Source organism: Chamaea fasciata, unplaced genomic scaffold (assembly GCF_029207755.1).
Source record: "Chamaea fasciata isolate MVZ Bird 193981 ecotype frontalis unplaced genomic scaffold, bChaFas1.0.hap1 SCAF_1, whole genome shotgun sequence".
NCBI classification, from domain to species: Eukaryota; Metazoa; Chordata; class Aves; order Passeriformes; family Sylviidae; genus Chamaea; species Chamaea fasciata.
Window position 1 is genome coordinate 4,381,606 of NW_027094086.1, and position 21,350 is coordinate 4,402,955.

At 40.2% G+C, this 21,350-nt stretch overlaps 1 protein-coding gene across 9 annotated transcripts in view; it reads left to right on the forward strand.

The window, feature by feature from the left end:
- PTK2 (protein tyrosine kinase 2) overlaps positions 1-21,350 on the forward strand; it is a 190,839-nt gene that overhangs the window by 44,107 nt on the left and 125,382 nt on the right. For 2 of the 9 annotated variants that reach the window (XR_010719326.1, XM_066175480.1), the window contains exon 1: positions 14,581-14,769. The exons of 3 other annotated variants lie outside the window; for them this stretch is intronic. Coding sequence is in view for 5 of the 6 variants with exons in the window: in XM_066175480.1 (XP_066031577.1) it covers positions 14,667-14,769 (103 nt within the window). In the remaining variant the exon portion in view is untranslated. Of the gene's footprint in view, positions 1-14,504; positions 14,770-21,350 lie in introns of those variants that run through there. 4 more of the 9 variants (XM_066175399.1, XM_066175391.1, XM_066175428.1 and 1 more) reach the window with 3 other exon arrangements.

Below are 21,350 nucleotides of genomic sequence, written 5' to 3' on the forward strand. Positions count from 1 at the left end.
GTAATAGATATTCCTTACCCTAAACCTACACCTGCCTGTGTGATGGACTTAAATACAGCAGCGAGAATTTCAAAAGCCACAAAGGGTTGGGTACTTCCTATGATGTAAAAGATGGAAAATTAAAAATCAGTTGAGGTGTTGCCAGAGTTGCAGTAGGCAAGAATTGACAGGAATGAGGTTATGCAGAATTCTTAAAATAAATGTTCACATGTATTACAGAGGGTAATAAATTATGCAACGATTATTCATGGAGCTGAGAATAAACTCAGTAGCATGAGCAGAGAACTGTTGTTAATATCCCTGCTTAAAAGGGGAGGAAAAGGTAACCAACTGTGTAGGCAGAAGGAAAAAAAGTACAAAATAGTGGCTTTTTGATTTGTCACTTCGGTGTTAAGTAAGAATTAGATACAAGCTGCACTAAGACTGAACAGTTCCTCTCATTTCAGAATGCCTGACGTGGGGCTGCAGAGATGACAGAAGGAAACCTGCACTTTTTTTCTAAATGCTGTATTTTCAGTAATCCCTTTGAAAATCAGGCATTTATTTTTCTTCTAGGAATCTTTGTCAATGTTACTAAGAATTCTGATTTTTATGCAACAGTAACCTTAATTTTCATAGGTTTGTAATGGCTTGGGTTGGGATGATTTTATTTGTGTGATGAGTATGGAACTGAAAACATCTTAATTTATGCAATATTGGTGCTGTCAAGTTAGAATAGCTGCCTGCATGCCTTGTACAGCTCTGAAAATGCGAGAGGACTTTTCTTTTGATGCAGATATGGCCTGTAGCTTGAATTCTTTTCACTACCAGCAAGGCAGGTGTTATTTCTGCATTTCCAAATTCCCTATCACAAAACCGCTATTAGTACTGGATGAGGTTATTGCTGACAAAGCTTAGATGTCACTTTGAAGAAGTTTCTCTTGTTATTTATGCATTAAATCTTTATTTTTTAGAATTTTGTTGACTAGTTTTAATAGGTTAATCATCTATACTTCATAAAATGCATTTTCCCGATGTTATATACCTCTGATATTAGGAAAAGCAATGTATTTATCTTTTGTAAACTGTCACTGTTGAGTATCTCATTTTTTGTGTTCAAGGCTTGGCGAAGTGACAGCTTAGACCTTGACATGAAATCTGTGTATTTGCCAGCCTTTCTAGTGAAATTTCTTGGCTTATTTTGGCTGTGCTTTTGACACTGCCTTCGTCCCTGCATTCCCATCCATATTTTATAGCTAATTGCCCACACAGGGCAAGAGCAACAGCATGATTTGCTAAGAAAAACATTTTTATTAGTGAGGCTGACCTATGTAGTAATATTGAGGTGATGAGATATATCAAACACCTCAAGAAACTGTAAGTTAGCTAAATTGTAGTGTTTTTCCTTTTGAAATGTGAGCCTGACAGTCCAGACAGTTTCCAGGGCGTCTCTGCCCATTATTCAGTTGTTATTATTAAGTTATTCAGTCCATAACTTCATCAATTTGTCTATTATGGTGCTGTCATAGGGAACAGTGTCAAAAGTCTTGCTGAAGTTAAGAAATATGACAACTCTTCATCTGCCAAAGTTGTATTTTAATCAAAGAAGTTCATTAGGTTGATCAGGCATATTTTCCCTTTCATAAATCCTTGCTGACTATTTCTAATCACCTTATTGTTCTCATTTGTTTAGAAATGGCTTCCAATGTTATTTCCATCACTTTGTCAGTAATGGAGGTAAGGGTGACCAGCCTTAGCCATCCAGACCTTCCCCTCTTCAAGTTCCATTTGCTTTCTTCCAGCTGTCAGGAACCTCCCCCATTTGTCAGGGCAGCCTGTGAAATGATTTATAGTTAACAAACTTGCCCTGGCTGCAGAACATTGTTTTTCTGGGAGTCCGTATAGGGATAGAGGAAAAATGAGAGAGGGGGTAGAAGAAAAGAAGCTTCCATATAGAGAATTGAGAGTAGTATTAAATATATATATATATATATAAATCAGGACATAAACCAGGTGTGTTGGGAATGATGTGACACCCATGGGATCTGCTCTAGACTGATTTTATGCTCAAAGAAAGTGAAATTTGATGTATTTGGTCACTTAATGGGGCTATGACATGATTGCGTGAGGAGGCAGGGAGTGAGATTTGATGGCATGAAAGATCCTTCGAGTCCTCTGTCCCGTGCCCCTGTGAATCTTAACAAGGTGGATCAATAAAGTCTGACACTTTAAAATAAACAAAAAAAATCAGCAGTTCAGCACATTCCCCTATCATTTCCTGTAGTTCTGGCTCCCACGGTTTTGGAGATATCCACACTGCTGTGAGGATTGTTCTTGTTTATTCCTGGGCAGTCATCTCAAAGTGGAAGAATTCCAGTAATCAAGGGTACATCATATGCAAAAGTACCATTTGAATGTGTAGTATCTAAGATATTTTTATTTGTTTTAATTCGTTTCTCATTTAGAACAAATGGGAAATTTTTATCTGCTTCCTTAGAAATTGATATTACAAATGGTGTCTTTAGGAATTATGCTGTTTGGAGGGATAAGGGTACTTTTCCTAGGGAAAATTGTTCTTCTTCTTTTTGCAAGTGGCAGAAAAAGGTGTGGCTGCTCCACCCTGGATAACCTGAAATATTCTGAATTACAGTTATGCAGTTCAGCTTTGAATGAAGTCAGCTGCACATACTCTTCATTCTTTTAGATAGTGTGTGTGCTTTTATTCCTAGTTTGGAAAGTTTGTTTTAGAAATAATAAGATGCTATTTATTTTCTCACTGAGGATGATGGACAATAAAATTGAGCCTCAGTGTCATGTGGGAACATGGTGACAGTCCTCAGCCAAGTTTACCAGGGAGAGATTTGTCAGTCTTCCATCTGAGAGGTGGCTGATTTGTCTTGTGTAGTTAAGGGTGCAAGAAGTGGGGATCATTCAGTGTTTTATTTCAAACATACTAACCATAGATATTCTTCTTTAAAAAAAAAAAAAAAGAAAAAAAAAGGCAATTTACAGAGCTTTTGGCCAAAAATATAAAAGAAGAAAACCTTGAAAATTCTTAGGGGTTTATTTTTTTGGTGGGGGGAAGGGATGCCTTGGACAGAAACTATTGGATCTGAACTACAGGTTTTTGTTGGTACAGTATCAGAGGAATTGCAGCGGAACTTAGAGCTCTGTACTACATGCTGTCAAAAAATAAATAACTTGTAGTAATGTTTTGCTTGGAACAGGATGCTTATGTACTCTGAGAAGATGTTTACCTGTTTTGATGTCAAAGGGATACAGAGCAAAAACGGTTCCTTGTGGGTTCTGTGCCATTAAATATGGATGGATAAATTAAATGTGGTTGGATATCCAGGACCTGGCAGTTCACACTCAGCTGAGGCATTCCCTAAGTGAGGAAAGTTCATTGCACTCTGTACAGCCGCATGGATGTTCTTGCTGGCAAACTGGCTGGTGGTGGTTGTGCAGAAACAGCTGGAGGGATGTTGGCAAGGGTTATTCACATGATGTGCTTGGAGATCTAAATTAAAGTTTTTTCTGGACTCTTTCAAAGTTACAAAAATGGGACCATTGTGTGGTTCCACATTTTAAAAGGATTTTTAAGGGCTTTTGATAAGTGGTTAGGAGTTTCAGGATTGTTTTTTACTTTTGTCGTAGCAAGTTTTTTTGGTTTGTAAAAGTATAGGCAAAGTAGGGGATGTGTATCTGCCTAGAGTGATTGGAGAATTCATCTGTCTTCTTTTACAGGAGAAAAAACAAATCCAGGAACAGAGCCAGCCTTGCACATGGAGGGCAGTGTGCTATAATCAGGGCATCAGGATATTGGAAACGAGATTCTGCTGCTCCTTTACAGCACAAAACCTTCAGTGGCAGTCACTGTGAAAGTGTCTTGTTCTGGTGCAGAATTACTTAAGGAGAAGATGAAATTTGGCAAACTGAAGAGTCTAATAATCAATAATCATGGTTCCTAAGTATGTATTCTTTAGTCTGTTCTGCTGATGCCCATGATGCATTCACTGTTTTTATACAACTGTTCCCCAGAAAGTGCAGCTTCTGTGAATTTCTGTAACCCCTTGCTGTAGTGTTGGAGTGTGTTACCACCCAGGGTCTTCATAGCAACAGCTATGGAGTAAAGGAAGGGTGAGGATAACAGTGAGACTGAAAGAAAGAATCTGAACATCAAGCTGGATCTTGTGTAGTTGGCTTATACAAAATGTTAGTTATTAGTGTGTGTTTTGTTCTGCAAGACCTGGGAGTGGCTTGGGATCTTCTCCCAAAATACACATGAGGTTGTTTGAAGAGGAACATCACTGACTACAGTGAACCAAGAGGAAAAACATTGCATGGTGAACTTTAATCAACTGTTTTGTTGTAAGTTACGCCTAAAATGACCGTAAATAAAGGATTATATGATCTTTCCTTTAGTTTATTTTTACATCCTTGACAGCTCTTAATGTAAAGTTCGAATGCTCTCCTTGTCTCCTTAGCTCGTAATTTACGTGTGCTGGCTTTGTTTGCGCAGAGCAAGACTGGGAAAAGGAAGTAATGACAAAAATTGATACCTATGCTTCTCCCCCTTGCCTTTTTGATTTTTAGAAGAAAATATTAAATTTAATATTTAAAATAAGAACATATTTAAGAAAATATCCCATCACCTTATGATAGCTGTGCTGTGTCTTGCAGGCCTTGTCCCTAATTTGAATATGAAAAACTGCAAAAATAATTTTGTCAGATATAAAGCTGATGTTCTTCAGGTTTTCACTCTTTGGGAAGGGTGAAACTTAACTACAACAAAGTCTGTTCTTGTAGCAAGTACATTTTTCCTCAGGACTTTACCCTGATGACGGATCAGGATAACAGAAGAGGGCTATTAAATGCCTGTGCTTCCATTAGTGGGCTGGAATTACACTTGAGATGGATGTGAAACTTCTTAAGAAATTCTTACATGGTTTAACTTTGGCACAAAGATGTTTTCCAGATTATATCTTCATGCACTAATTACTCCTTTAAGAAGATCCTTTAAAGATCTTTAAAGTTTCTAGTTCTTGTCCATTCAGATGACTTAACTGGAATGGTTTCACATGATCTGATTTTTTTTTCCCATGGCAATCTGGGAGAGTTATCTGTGATAACTTTTTGTGAAGGGCTTAATACAGGGAGATACTGGAACTGTATTTCCAGGATTAATAGACTTTATATAGTGATTCACTTTGTCTTCACATGTCTTAGTGGAGCAAATTTTCATGGATTTGAAGAGCACCTGAACTAATATCGCTGATCTCCACTACAGATCTCTTCTCTGTGGTGACCAGTGACAGGACCCAGGGGAGTGGCCTGATGCTGTGTCAGGGGAGGTTTGAGTTGGATATTAGGAAAAGATTCTTCACCCAGCTCTCAGGCACATGGTGGGATTGTTTGGGTTGTCCTGTGCTGGGCCAGGAGTTGGACTGGATGATCCTTGTAGGTCCCTTACAACTCATGGTATTTCATGATACTAAGGAAAGGTAAAAATGCTGATTAGGCTTTTAGTCCCAGTAAAAAATTATTGATGAGCATTGAAATTGTTGCTGACTCTTTCCTGGTCATCCATGTGCCCTCCAAGAGGTGGAGTAAAAGGTATTATTGAAACTTGAGGCTTTGCAATAGAGAAGGGTGAGGGAGCCAAATGACACAGTGAGGTGTTAGAGGTAGTGACTACCACTGAGGTTCTGGAAACATCAGTAACATAATTATTGGGATATTTACATGGAACTTCTAAAAGTAGAGCATTAAGTAGAAATTTTAAGGACAGTGATCAGGCTTTGTCTAATGACTTGTGTCCTTCAAAACTTGAGGGGTGAAAGAATTCTGTCTTACCCCAAGGCAGATGTGACTTAAGTTGTATCTTGAAGACATTTAACCTATTAAGATGACAGTTTCACATCATCTTCTGCAATTTAAAAATTCTCACTAAGCATTTATTTCAGAGTCTTCGAAGTTTATAACACTTCTTCATGTCTGTGTAGCAGGACAAGGTTTATATTCTTCCTCTGTTCGTGCAGTCACTGATATTTTTTTGTCCTGGTCTCATGATCATTTAAAAGCTTTAGTACTGAGTCTTGAAATGCATCAAATGGGATTGTGGAGAGCAGTACCAGAGGTTTTTTGGAAGCTGTGCTTTGTAGCTCAGAACTGCACAAGATGCAGGGATGAGCTCTTGGCCCTGTCAGATGCTGTTACATGCTGACAATGTTGGCTCTCTGATGTTTGGTAAAGTAGGTCATTCAGGCTACCATCAGAAAGGGGTTTTTTTGTTTGTTTTTTGATGTTTTGTTTACCATCTGAAGACATAGGATACTTACTTACCATCCCTTCCTCAGATCTAAAGAAGGGCTGTGCCAAACCATCTCTTTCCCAGCTGTATCAGTTGGTTTTGTACATCTTGGTCTTACCGACTGTCATTTTTGTATCAGCATTCTTGCACATCTTCTTTCAGCTTCACCAAAGCCTTTTGTGCTGAAGATGTCAAGTCACTGGGTAAAGCTTACTACACTTAAAGCTCAGCTGAGTTTGGAGCTACTGAGCAGAGGTTGGATTGGTCTCTGCTCATCAATTTACTGCTATGAACGGATGCAGAGAGGGGATATGTGCTGCCTTTGACACACTGAATGTTGTTCCATCCTGTAACAGCTGGGTACCTCCACCGACTTGAGCTGCATTTGGTGGTGAGCTCCTGGAAGCCTTTTTAAAAATGAAGCAACAAGTTCTTGTGTTTCTGAGCTCTTTGATACCACTCCACAGGCATTTTCCTAGGTAAACAGAACTTGTTCGGCAGAACTGTGCAGTCTTGTGTAATTGGAGGAGCAAATGAGGCTATTTAAGGTGGTGGATTTTGCATTGAATAAGAGATTTTGTGTTAGCTGAGGATGACCTTTGATTCCCTGTAACAGCATAAAATGACTGCCTGAGGAGCTGCTCCTTGGAAGTTTATTGCTGGTTTCATGAAGCAGCGATTTAGCTGAAAGCTCCTGAAAAGTGAATGTCCCTACTTGGTACAAAATAGGAAGAGGAGTTTATTAAAGTGAATAGGAATTGAATTTTCTATGGCTTAGAGGCTCAGCTACACCTGGCCTCTACTAGAGATTCTCCTAAACAAAGCCTCAAAGTATTTGTTGGAATTTTTCAATCCAAATTTTGCTTATTTTAGAGGGAAAGGGAGATTTGTGCCTATTTAACGATAGTTTCTTATTTTTTAAAATATGCTTTTCTTTGCTTGATCGCTCAGGCACTGAACTTGCTTGGTAATAGAGCAGCCTTAATGTTTGTGTTATAAAACTTTAAAAAGATGTTCTGTAAAAATTAATAATTAATTTTTAATTTTCTGCTTTCTTAGACTTGAAGGGTATCAGCACTGGCTTGTTGATTTATTCCGTGACTCTGGAATTTTAAACTTAAATAGCTCTTTGTTTTAGCCTATAAGAGTTTGTTTATACATAAGGGAGTTATGCTATGCTCATCCTTCACTAAGAAATACGATATGAACTGTTCCACCAGTGTGTTTTCATATATAAATGGAATAATACTGCATTATTGTGAGGTCATGGATTACTGTTTTATTCAGGTTGTAATTGCATTTAATAGCTTGGGAGTCTGAGGAGTTGCTGATGTTGTATCTCTGGTTTATGTAACACTGGGAGTCAGGTTCAGCTTTTTTCTAAAAAGATGTTTGCAACTAAAAGTGTTTCGATGCGGTGTTATTTTAACTTTGTATTTGGCATCTGGAGAAGCAGGACAAGGAAGACACATTCAGGTGACACCATTTCTGGTAAATAACTGGGCCCTATGTGGCTGCACAGCTTTCTTACTTTGTTTTGTTTAATTGGTTCTTAGATGAGAGAGAAAGCAGCCCAGATACGACGAGACACTGAAGAGATTTGCTGACCCATAAGCAACTTAATTTTCCTATATCCCTCTTAGAAGATGTGGCTAATTATTTCTAGGTTATCCCTGAATTGATAGAGGTGGATTTTAAGAAACATCTGTAGGGTCAACTGATTGACTCATGGATCCCTTCCACTGAACAAAAGTAATCCTCACAGAATGCAATTCCTTTAAGCAGCATCAAAGGGCTAGGGTCCTTCCCCTTCAGATACCTTCTGCTATGTTCACCTCATAAATGGAAGGTTTTTGCCATAAAAAAAGGAAGTTTTATAAGGTCAAGAAAGGTTCTGGTGACCATTTGGATCGCTTTGTCTCACTCCTCCAGTCACCCCACATCAGAGGCTGAAGACCTGCAATGCAAACTGATAAGCACAGTGAATCTGTCACAGACCGAAATGATCAGATTTTATTTTGCAGTAAAATAAGGAATAGCATGTGTAGGATTCACTTTTTCTCTTTTTTTCACCTCTTCTCTCCAGTTCTGCATGAAGCAGATTTTAACTTTGAGCAGTGGAATAGTGAATGAACTTCTCTAAGATGTTTTGAGGATATAAATGGTTTTGTTGGGTGGATTTTTTTGTAAATAGCCTAGAACAAGAAGAAACAGATTTTGAATCAGTGTCCTAAGAAAGGAGTAATTTTAAACCTTTTTCAGCTTTCATAGCTGGACTTTATCCTTCTCTTCAGTAAAGCCTTCAAAAAGTAAATGAAAGGAAGTGGGAGAAGATGAGCAGCTTAGTCCACCCACAAAGAAATCTGCTACAACTTTCATGCCTGAAAACTAATACAACCCATATGGGTTTAAAAAATGGCTAGCCCTTATTTATGGAATAATAAAAATAAAGTTAACTTAGTTGCCCTTTTAACATCTGTTGTCTTAACAGCAAAGGCTGGGAGGCTGCATTGCTGCTGCCTGCTCTGCTGCACAGCATCACAGGAACCCTTGGGAAGGGGAGGTATGGGAAACCTCATTAATGCTGCATTCCTCCTGCTCTCTCCCAACACCCTGATCTGTTTTGCTCCCCACCTCACTACTACCAATAGATTAGGATTTGAAAATAAAACCAGTGAATTCTGTCAGCTACTGTTCTAAAATGTAGCTCAGATGACCATAAGGGTAAACAGGTGATCATGGTTCAGAAGGTCACAAAGTGTTATTTTAAAACCCTGTAGTTTTTGGGAATACCCAAGATTATCCTACTATTAAGGTCACCAAGGGGGGGAAATACAGCAATAAATTCAGTATTGGATTGACTTTTTGCCAGAAGAATGCCTTGAGCAGAGATCCTCAGCAGTTTATGTTCTAGAATGAGTTTATGTAAGTGCTCTCTGTTTTTTTTCTTCAAGAGAAAAATGGCCTAATGTAGTCTGGAGCATGGAATTAAGAGTTTGCTCATATTGCAAAGTCGAAAATTAATTCATGGAGGTGATGCTGCTTCTCAGTTGTGCTGAATCATTTCTGTTGAAAAACTGGGCTTGGATTTTGACACTTAAAGTAAAATACAATTTTTCTTTCGGTTCTGCCTGTCAGAATGCTCATAGTTAAACAAGGAAGACCATCTCTGGTGGCAGGATAATGATGACAAAGCTCCTCAGTCTGCAGAGACCCTTGGAGGTCCTGGAGCCCATCACCCTGTTCTCTGAGCCCTTTGGCAGAGGGTGTTCAGGAGGAGACTGAGCTAGAGAAGGTGTGGGTGGAGTGGAAAGGGGCTGGTGGAGGGGCAAGGATGTTTGATTTAGAGACCAAGTAATCCAAGGTAGATTTCCAAAACAGCCTTAGCAAACCTGAATTTAGGGAAGGCAGAGGTCAGGAGGTATTGTTTTGGATTTGTTATAATGCACCATTTTTCAGTAGTTCCTGTGAAGAAAGATGATGTTTGTTTGACTTTGGCTAAGAGGAAACTTGAGGTAGATAATATTTTCCACTCTTAAATATTGCATACGCCCACTGAATAATTAGAATATTTAGAAAAATCTCACACGAAGAACTGACTTGAGGGAAAGAAGATGAATTAAGGTTATGGTGCAGTTAGAGTGTCTGGACAGCATGTTTGGGGAATTCTAGATACTAACATGAAAAAGCAAATTAATTTGGATGCAGAAGATTGTCACTTGATTAATAAACATGTTTTAATTTTTAGAACATTCATCGGGCACTCTCAGTTTATGGGCTGCAGTTTTCAGAGTAGAAAGCATTTGTGGCTTTACCAAAAAAATCCTGCACTTGTTCTGTGGGTAAACGTTGAAAATTTTCTTTATCAACAAGATGAATGCAGTGACTTCTTCTTCCATCTCTTATGTGAATATGCAGATCTCCTTCAAAACAATGCCTTTGTTCTTCAGCTTCTAGTAATTATGACAGTGATAAATGGTAGCCCATGAAATGGCTAAGACTATGAATTATTGAGTCCAAAATAGTAATAAGCATCATCTTCCTTATCACAGAATGGTTTAGGTTGGAAGGGACCTTCACGATCATCTACTTCCCACCCCCCTGTTATGGACACAGTCACCTTATACCACACCAGGTTGCTCAAAGCTCCTTCCAACCTGGCCTTGAACATTTGGGTATAGACAACTTCTCTGGATGTGTCTCACCATCCTCATCGTGAAGAATATTTTCCTAATACTTAAACACATATTCTTTCAGTTCGAAGCCATTCCTCCTGTGTCCTGTCACCATGTGCCCTTGTCAAAAGTCCCTCTCCAGGCACTGGAAAGGGCTCTGTGGTCTCCCTGGAGCCTTCTCCAGGCTGAACATCCCCACTCTCTCATCCTGTCTCCAGAGCTCCTCCAGCCTTAATGCTGATGTCATTGCTGAGCTCTGGGCTGTAGCTCTTCATTTTTGTTATAACAAATGAATGGGCTGCTCTTTTCTCCCTTAGAGGAGATCTCTGTTGCTGTTCTCTTCACCTGGTGGCTGAGGTGTTGCAGAAGAGGAACTGAAAAGCAAATTTCTCTTCTGCTCTCCAACAGTGCTCTGGTACCGACCTGTCTGTTTGCTTCCCAGTTTCCAAATCCTGAGTTCAGTTTGGTTTTTCAGGGCAGTGGAACTTGGGCAAGTATTCCCTGTTTGGTTCTGTCCTGGTCCCCTTCCTAACAATGCTCCAACTAGCCAGCCAATTTGATCAAAATTTGATGAATAGAGATATTAACTGATGTGAAAAAAATAAGTTGAGCAGCAGAGAGTTCCTAATGATGCCATTTACTGAGGGAGAAACTGTGGTCAGTTCTGTGCTGATGAAACCTCTGGGACACCCCCAGGAGCTTTGGCTCTGGACATAACCATGGAGAAAGCCAAGGTTTGCCAGGTTTTCTGATGGGCCTTTTAGATCTTTACTTTTGTTTGGATAAGCTTGAGTGGTAAAAATTAAGCAACCTTTTAGACGTCTCACAATTTTAGAAAGAAAACCCTGTTGTTTAACCCTTTGTTCCCCAAAGCGTTGTGGTTTTTGAAGGCAACATCAATAGGAGACAGGCTCAGCACCAAAAGGAAAATTTTAAAAACTAAATACCTTGATATAATTAAAACTTCTGAATTTCTTCCTCCCCTCTTGCTTTCCGGAAGCTGATGCTGATAATCAGTAGTCTTTAAAGGCAGGCTGAAATTGAGCAACCAAAATTACAGTCACAGCAGAAAAGTCTTAACTTGAATTTCCTTGGGGCAAAATGCCCTTTCTTAGCTGACCTTGGCCTGTTTGTTGTTATTGGGGTAGTCTGAGCTTTTTTTTCAGGTTAGAATATGTGTGCTTCAGGAAAATGGCCAGTGCTTCTACATATTCTTAGTAAAAACTTATGAATTTATTTTTTAGTAATAAATATTTTTTAAGGTTTTTCTTTGATAGCTGTTATCATCATCACTTACACAGAGACTACTATGCAGATACTATGAGTGTGAGTCAGCAAATGCATCTTGCACAACATGAACCAACGCTTCTGTTCCACAGCTATAATTTCCGACAGATGTTCCTTACCTCAGTAAATGGTATAATCTGATTGGCATTACTTAAAACAGATCACTTTACATAAATGCTACTCAGATACCTCTTGATGAGCTGTATTTATAAAATGCTGTAAATACTCAATATTAAGTATACTGGAGATATTTAAGTTCTCAAGTTTGTTTTTTTTTTTACTTTGTGCGGTATCTGCTGCACCATCCTTGTCTGCCTTCCTCCCTGCAACTTGGAATTTTGGAGTTTATGAATATCTACAGAACATAAATTTTATGCTTCTGGCCTTTTTATTGTGCAGAAAAAGATCATGTTATTTGAAAGAAGAGCATGAGCATATGTCTACTGTGTACTTCCTACAATAACAAATAGATATTAAGTATTTTTTAAAAAACATCACAGAAGCACTTGGCTTAAGTGAAAAAATACATAGTGTGTAAAATGCTGGATAGCTTCTAAAAGTGGATTAAAAAATTCTCATGCTATGAAGTACTTAGTTTTCAGCTTCATTTTGTAGTCTAACACAAAAACACGAAGGTATGTCCTTGAGCAGAATGAATATAATACTGGTATTATATGAGCAGCCAGTATCTCTTGACACTTGGATTGATAATCTGTATTAACCTCATCTGTTAAAAGTGTAAAGAATACAGAGTCCACACACTCTGTTTATTAAAAATCTCCTTGGAAATGCACTTACCAGTTGATTATTTAAAGGGTTTTGTTTTCATGAATAAAATTTAATTTACACCTTCCCATTTTTACTTCTTGATATTTTTTTAATCTGCTTTTCTGGAAAACATTTTCTTTTTGTGGAAGTAACACATTTTTTAAAATATATTTTACGCCCTCGAGCACAGATCAAACCAACTTAAGGAAGACTGAAGAAGTATCTGCAGTTTGCTTTTTCTAAGGAAACAAGTCTGACTTGCTCAAGGTCACCAAGGAAGCCCATGGCAGAGCTGGGTGTGTAAAAGCAGCTTTCCTGCCCTGCCAGCTGCAGCGTGGACCAGAGAGGCATTGAGCCTGTCGGTGCCCCTTCTGTACCCACACAACTACAGTAGTTGGGGGTTTAAATATTACTGTAGCATGTTTTGCTTTATTGTTGCAGGTAAATATAATCGACCTTGTCGCTAGAAACGTTTGTCTTTCTGTTTAGCACTGAGGGGCTTGGAAAACTTTGTGGTGGGGGGAGGAAGGCACCCAGGCATGTCTTCAGTTCCCTTTGGCTTTCTTCAGCCCCAGAAAGAGCTTTGTGCCTGAGCAGTGATGCAGAACATCTGATGGGCCTGGTTGTGGCCTAATCTCTCTCTCTCTTTTTTTTTTTTTTTTCCAGCGAATATTTTTTCTCGTTTAAAAAGAGAAGCAGACAATACTTAAATGCAGTTGCTGCTTCCTTTCTTTTTTTTTTTTTCTTTTTATCGAGAATTTTGACATACACCACTAATTCTGCAAGGCCAGTCAGTATATTGAGAAATGAGATGGCAGTAAAGAATGGTAATTAAACATATGCTGTAGACAAGTGCATGCTGCTACAAGTAGGCAGATAGGTTAAGTTGAAGGCTGCTGGCTTTAGATTAATTCCCTTTTGGTTCTAGTCTTGGATAAGCCTTACGCCTTACTGCTGAGGGCTGGGAGTGAGAAGAGATTACCGTGGAATATATAAAGAGCTTTAATGATGTGTTAGTCTTGTTCTTGTTGATTTTAATACGCATTCTAGCTGAATCAGTTATTTATAATTTTTGTGAAATACTTTGCTGCGAGTAAAACGGATATTTGCTTTATATCCATATACACATTCTGCCTGGATGTGTGATTATTATAAACATAGGCTTTTGCAGTGTTTATACTCACCATTTTAAAAGAAAACTGTAAGCAGTTTTGATGTTAGGTGCTGCAAAGTAAAGAAGAAACAAAGGCCGTTCACCATCTGGGGTGAATGTTTGAGGCGACCTTTGCCTTCTGATGAGAAATCAATAAAGAAGCCCCGGGTTTAGAGGAGGCTGGATGCGGCACTGAGTAAGGACTGGCGTGGGCTGCGATATTCACTCTTTAGGGCAAAGCAGCACTGCCAGGGTTGTTCCATCCATAATCTCCTGGAGTGAGGCAAGTGCTGCTGGAGGGTGTGACCCCAATTCCCGCTGAAGTTTGGGGAAGTTCTCCAGCGTTTATAGGGAAGTTCCCGTGGGCTTGGAGGGAAGTTTTGCGCTTTTAGGGTACCTGGCGCTTGTGTCGATAAGCGGACACAGCAAGTGTGTAAAAGCGATGGCAAAACGCGGGCGCGGCATGGGAAGGGGCGGTGCGGGGCAGCCGGGAACAGGAACATCAGCGGCGGCGAAGCGAGGCCGGTCCGCGGCCGGGCCGGGCGGCATTTCCAGCGCTCTGTCTTTGCGCAGAGGGTGAACCGGAGACTGCCGGGCGCGGGCAGCAGACGGGGATTAGCATATTAATGGGAGCCGGGTAATCGCCTCCCGCCCCTGCCCGCCCTCCTCCGCAGGGCTCACTCCGCCTCGGCACCGCTCCCGGGGAGGAGGAGGACGAGGACGAGGAGGTGGATGATGCTCCGGGGCGGGGGGAGATGAGGCAGCGGCGCGGCTTCCCCGCTGCGGAGCGCGCTGGAGCCCCGGGCGAGCCGGGGGACCGCGCTCCCCCCGCAGCCAGGTGAAGCCGCACCGCCCCGGGGAGGGCCGGGGCTCCCTCCTCTGCCCGGGATCCGGCACGTCCAGGCGGCTCCAGCCTCCCCCCGCGAGAGCCCGGAGCGCTGAATCGGGACATTGTGTGCCGGAGCTGGCCGGCATCGAGCACGCTCTGTGTATGTGGCTGCTGGAGGTGGCCGGACAGCAGCCCCCGAGGCGGGCAGGTGCGGGCTGCATGGAGAAAAGCGGCTGCAGCCCATTCCCCATGTGCTGGGCTAAAGGTACTCGGACCTTTTATTTAAATGTGTGCGCGTGTGTATATCTATATATCTATATCTGTACGTATTTCCCTCTCCCTCTTAATTTAACGTTTTACCACCTGTGGTTCTGTGGGGTTTTTTTTTATCAAAGCCAAGCTAGAAAATAAAATATTCTGGTCATGCGCTTGCAGTGCGGAGCTGCCCCTCCGCAGGAGCTGCTTCACCTGACAGCTGGGATGCTTCGGGATTTTTTTTTTTTTTTTTTTCTCTCTCTGCCTTTAAGAATGATTTGAAATGAAAAGAGGGTTTGAGCTGTTTGGTTTGTACTTGCACGCTGATGTGAGGATCTGAGGGCTTTGTTTGTGATCTTTGCATTTTGAAGGCATTGCGAGGGTGATGCTGCTTTCACTGACCTTTTAGAAGGAGTAGTTTTGAAGTGTCTCATCCTGATCGTAGGGAGCGTTTACAGTGGAAGACTCACATCTTTTTACTTGATGTCTCCGAATTTGCCACTCCTATTATCCACCTCCAAACTGAGACGCTAAGTAGCCACAGAGCATGAATTTATTACAATGAGAGGGTTGGACTTGAAATTGAGGCTTAACAATAGTTAGATGGACATGGGAAAGTTATTCATGTGATAATCTTAATTTGCGCCCCAAGACATTAATATTTACCGTATTGTTATCTGGACGTTAGTTTTATATGGGAGTTGTGGATGTGAGTGTACAGGGATTAAGGTCGAAATTCTGTTAGTAGCCAAAGAATCCAATCTTCCTTAGATGGAAAACAACTGTAAAAACTTGACTGTTGCTGGTTGCAAGCATAACTTTCCTCGTGCTTGCTTTCATTTCAATGTACTTTCTTTTTTGGAAGAGAAACTGGCAGTGAAGTATTGCGTCACCGTAATCTTGGACCACGGACAGCCAGTTACTTCAGAAGTTCAGGGCAAACGTGTTTGAACTAAGGATTTGATAGGCATAGCTGCTGATTAGTTGTCTTGAAAAAAGCAATATTAATTTTATTTACAGTTTTTATTGTTTAGTGGTTAGGAGGACACACGAAGAAGTGTTTTAACACTGACTTTGTCTTGCCTGCTTTCTGCACCTTTCAGAAATACTCAGGCTAAAGTAGTCTTTGCCACACATTGACATATTATAGTAGCGCCATAGAGTAAAAACGACTTAGAAATGGGAGAAGTTGGAACACCACACCCTGGTTTCATGAAGTGCAAAACCTGTCAGCTCACTGGGGAATAATAGTTAGTAAACAATGAGTAACGGTAGTGGGAAACAAAGCTAAAACAGAGTGTCCTTTGCTTTTAGTAAAACTTGTTTACCGTGAAGCGGTAACAGTAATGCCAGATCTGTGTGTCATAAGTTGTATAACAAAAGTATTAGATGAAATTGGGATTCATCTCTTTGGACTACTGCGAGGGTCAGGATGAAGGTACCTCCCAGAAAGTAACTTTTAAAAGTAGGGAAGAAGAATTTTCTGAAAGCAAAAGCAAGTTTTTGCCATCTGCTGTGCAGGCTGGTTAGTATTAAGGTATCAGTTTCTCCCCCCTACTCCAGTCCCAGAGGAAGCCCCCAGCAGGGCTGGGGTTGACTGCATTGGGCCATGATAAATGCTTTTGATTCCCCCCCACACACCCATTTCAGCAATTAAAATGAATTAAAAATGATCCCACCTCTTCCTCTGGTCATCTGTGTTCTCAGAACATAGCTTCAGGGAGGATTGCTTGTCCATCCCCTCTGCCCCAAAATATGGAGAGCAGCCCTGTAATCTCTTGTTATTCCTGTTGAGGGGAGAAGGGGGACACCAGGAGTTGCATAAGAGGACAAAGGCATCGGGATCTCTCACAGCTGCCAGTTGTGATGATTTCTAGAAAAAGCTTCATTGCAGCCTCCCAAAAAAATAGGACAGATGAGAAATAGCTTGAGCTATATTTGTCATTGAATGGTGGCCATGCCTTAGTCGATGATTACTCTGTGTACTGTTCACCGGCTTAACCTTAGGGAAATGAGACGGATCTGGCCTACTTTGATAAGGGCTGTGAGATATCTGCAGTCCAAGAAAGGTAATATATTAATGAGAGAACCATTTCGTTCTGATCTCTTTATTCTGGCCTCTTTGGTTTATCTGTTGAAGCTTCAGGTTACCTGTAGAAAAAAACTGATAAAAGTCTTAAGTATTTTATAATGTCTTAAAACGTGATCTTGATGTGTATATTTTATTATCCATAACTTTTTTCTGAGTGCTCTGTTCTCTTTTGAATGGGACAGTTTAGGCTTTCATTGTACCAGGTGTGATCTCAGCAAATGTTTGTTCTTTGAAAAGGCTTTGAAATATTTCAGTGAGTCTGTGTTCATACAGAGCTTCCACTTTTTTTTAGCATTCTTAAATCTGAAATCGTCAAATCTTCTTAGCAATAGCGTGGGATGACCTAATTGCAGCCAATTCTATGGCTCTATCTGTAGAACTGCTACAGAGAATAAGGTATTTGCTTGCTTTAGAAAGTATTTGTGTAAATCTGCGTCGTTGCTTTTTTGCCTCCTCTTCACATCTAAATCTAATCTAAGTAGTGTTATTGAACTGAATAATTCAGTCTGGATCTGCACATTCCAGATTTGAGGGTTTTCCAATGGGTGAATGAAGTGTGTATTTTGTTGCTGGCGTATTTCTTCTCAGTAAGTCTGTATTACTTTAGCCAGGATAGGAGTAAGACTTTTTTGGCTGCTTCCTCCCTCTCATTAAGTAATTTGAAACTTAAAATGTCAGGTCTTGTGGAATAATCATCCTGAGGCTCAGTTACAACTTCAGGGGATGCTGAAGGGAGTGTCTTGATCCCTGAACAATCACTTCTCCTTTCCCAGCTCAGTGCTGAAACTTTGTGCTGGTATCATAACAGGGATGTTTCCTTTCTGCCTGCAGAAGCAGACTAGAAAGTCGTCACGGATCATGAAAGACTTTTCACTGACATCTCCAAACTTTGTTGAGATCATTAATAGTATAATGTATTGCACTTTGACTGAGATACTTGTGCTGGTGAGCTTTTTTTCCTGTGAATTCCTCCCATTTTAACCTTACACAATAACTGGGTGAAAGCCGTGTAAATGTGAAAGCCAAGGGTAGCTGGGCAGCTCTGCTATAGGTCTGTGAATTATCTGCTCCAAGGAGAAGGAAGTTTCTTGAATATCTTCCAGAAGAGCTCTGTTTACTAATTTTTGAACAGTTAATCGATGTAGTTCAGTTTGTGCCATGAGTTGTTAGTGCAGAGTGATCACAGTCCTTGAACTCAGCCCTTCAAACTAACATGGGAAGTCTGTACTGGTTTAAAATAATTAAGCCAAATTCAGTCAAAAACCTTGTCCTGATTAAAAGAAATACTAAAAATTTAAACCTGTGTTGTGAAATGTAGTTAATCTGCTGGGAAGGAGTTTTGCCCTATCACAAATGTTGCAATCTTTTTTTAAAGAGGGGAGCAGTTCCAAATTAAATGTTGTGGGTTTATTTTCTGGTGAGCCCAGCTGATTCAGGGGGTGTGTTCAGATGAGATGGGTTGGACATGTGTTGTACATAAGCAAGACAGTTGGATGCATAAGAGAAGAGTTCAGAGCTGTTTCTCCTTCATTTCCATGTCGTATATTTCTGCTGTTTAGCTATGAGTGATAACTTTCAATCCAATCCTTAGGTTTTTAGGTCACAGGTGATCACTGAGAGGAACACAGTCATAGAAAATGGAGTAAGGGAAATTGCTGATACTGTGAGGGGTGTAGGCAAGTAAATAATCTCTAAAGCAAGATACAGACATTGTATGTGTAACATGGAAATATAATTGTTCTCGTATCAGAAAGGAGAAAGGCCGTTCTGTTTGTATGAGTGTTCTGCTGCATCTTCTCAGTGAGCTTCAGTTGAATGCACCTGCTCTTAGATTTTTTTGTTGATCTATAGGCGTAGTTTAGGAGTAACATTAGGAGCTTTTTCCTTGGTGTCTGAGGGCTCTACAACTAGGAATAGTCTGGTCTATCATTTGACAGTCTGTTGTTGACTGACTACATGGGCTACATTGGCCATTTCCTTCTGAATGGTAATCTTGCCTAAACTTTTGTTGAACTTAATAATAACTTTAAAGCTTTTTGAGCTGTGAGACTTACAAACCAGAAAAAAGCATCTCTTCAATTCCTGGATTTTTTTGAGGTTTTTGTAGAGAGAAGAAAAATAATGTTGATGTCATTAAACTACTAATTTTCAAAGGCAGTTGAAAAAAGTTCATAGAATCACAAAATGGTTTGGGCTGGAAGGGACCTTAAAGATCATCTGTCTAGTTCCACCTCCCCTGCCATGGACAGGGACACCTTCCACTAGACTGGATTGCTTAGAGTATCATATTCCTGATATGCCTGTATATATTTAAAAGTGGAAAATAATCTGGAAAAGCAGGGGGGATTCTCCCCTTCAGTGTTACAGCACAGCGTGTGGTAGCTCAATATTCTTAAAAATACAGGAACTGTGCAGCTCCGGGAGTCTGCTGCATTCCCACTGGGGTGATTGTTCCATATTCAAAGACGACTGGAATGGAAGATGCAGCTTGAGATATTTTTTCCAAGAAAGGAAAGTGATTGTTTTAAGGGCTGGGGGAGCATTTGGCTTCCCTGGGTAATGGAGATGTGTGATCTTATCAATTGTAGCACCTGGTAATGAGCCAGTGAACCGGCTTGGAATTAAATTCTGAACTGTCTGGAAAAAAACCCCTAAAACTTCAGTAAGGAAAACAAAATGTTTCAAATATCCTTTTAAAGAAGCATTAGAAAACAGGCCTAAGAGCAAAGCGTGGAAGTTGGCACAAAAGTGAACGTTTCATTGTTGAAAATGATGCATTAAGCACAAAAGTTAACCAGGAGTTTATAGCCCTAATCGCTTTCATATTCAGTTTATATTTGAAATTTCTTTATCGCAAGTCCCATTGTGCTTTTTATATATTTATTTTCTGTATGTAAAATACATCTACAGACGTGCATAATTTGTCTTGCCCAGTTAACCTGGCAACAGTTGCAGTATTTCAACATTAGATACCAAAGATGGTCTCTTACCTGTTTTTGTGTTTTTAGCAGATGCAATTCATTGGGCAATGTCTCTTTTGGAGGCTTTTATTGGTAGGACTGTGGTACTGAAATTAGCTTTTGTGTCTGGTGTTATATGTGTAAGAAATGTAATAGGTTGTCTCAATCCTTCACTTGCTGTAGTGTTGCTGAAATACAATAGTTGCAAATTCATGGCTTGTAAAAATTTTGATGTGCCAACCAGGAGTATGTACTTTTCATTAATTGTCTGGAAAAAAACACCCTCACTAGTATTCCTAAATTCATGACCTGATGTGTATTTGTTGATGGAGTTATTAAAAACCGGTGATGTTATAGATTAATATACACTATAACAGTACAGTAGGGAAGGAAGCCTGTATAAGCTGCTGAATTCTGTAACCCGGCACAACAAACGAAAGCCAGACATAAGGAAATATCTTTGTAAATATTACATTAAAAGAAGCTTAAGTACAGGATATCATAAATGTATTTGATTAGGGGAGTTACAAAAATATTGTATCATTCATTAAGATTTCATCATCATTCAGAAGCAGTGAGATCACTGCAGTGTCTTCTGTTGAATCCATGCTGAGAAGTGCCAATGCCAGTTTTCCCTGATGGGTTGCCAGGGACTGGGGTTGCTGAGGTGTGGAGGTAACCGGTGGTTGCCCAGCACTGGGTGATTCTGTATTTATTGGCATACAACTGTCCTCTTCTGATATTTAATGTAGCTTAGCATAGACATTAAGAAAAGCATTTCTGTGTGTATTCAATCCTCCTGAGTAATTTCATTAGAAATAACCTGTAAACAAATTCCCTTTTTTCATTTATGTGTTTGATAACCGAGGTTTGTTACTTTGCCAGAAGGGAGATTGCTTAATCCTTTCCCCAAGCACTGTCACTTGCTTTCTGAAGTAGTGTTTCTCCTGCCAGTGATTTCAGATCCATACCAGCAAGCTCTCGGGGGTTTGTGCTTTCTGTTTAAATTGGATCTGCAAGTGAAGTATTGTCCCTTGCTTTACCAAGGAAATGTCTAAGAAGAAACAGCTTTTGCCATGGCCTAAGTCTCCTCGAGTAAATACAGGAGTAAAAGCAGTGTGTGCTTCAGTTCTGCCATGACCTGGGACAGTGGCTCACAGCAGCTGAGCACTTCAGTGATGTCCTGTGCAGGGTCACATCAACAGGGGATGAGTGTAATGAACAGAAGTGTGGTATTTTGAGACCAAAAGCTGAACTTTTAACTTAGTTGGGTGTGCTGTAGAACTAAAAGTAAAACCAGACTTTTCCTCGCTTGAACAATACCTCTTGATGAAGCAAAATTAATGACTTAATTGCCAGCATTTGGTCATGAATTCCCGTACCATTTTAGTTTTCTCCTTTAACATCCATATAAAGGTCATTGAAGCAAGTGATCGCAGCGTGAGTAATGGTCTGCGGTCCTGTTGCACCTTTATTTCTGGGAAGGAGAAGGGTGTGTTCTGTAGCTTCTTAGCTGATTTTGGAAGATAAGGGGCAATG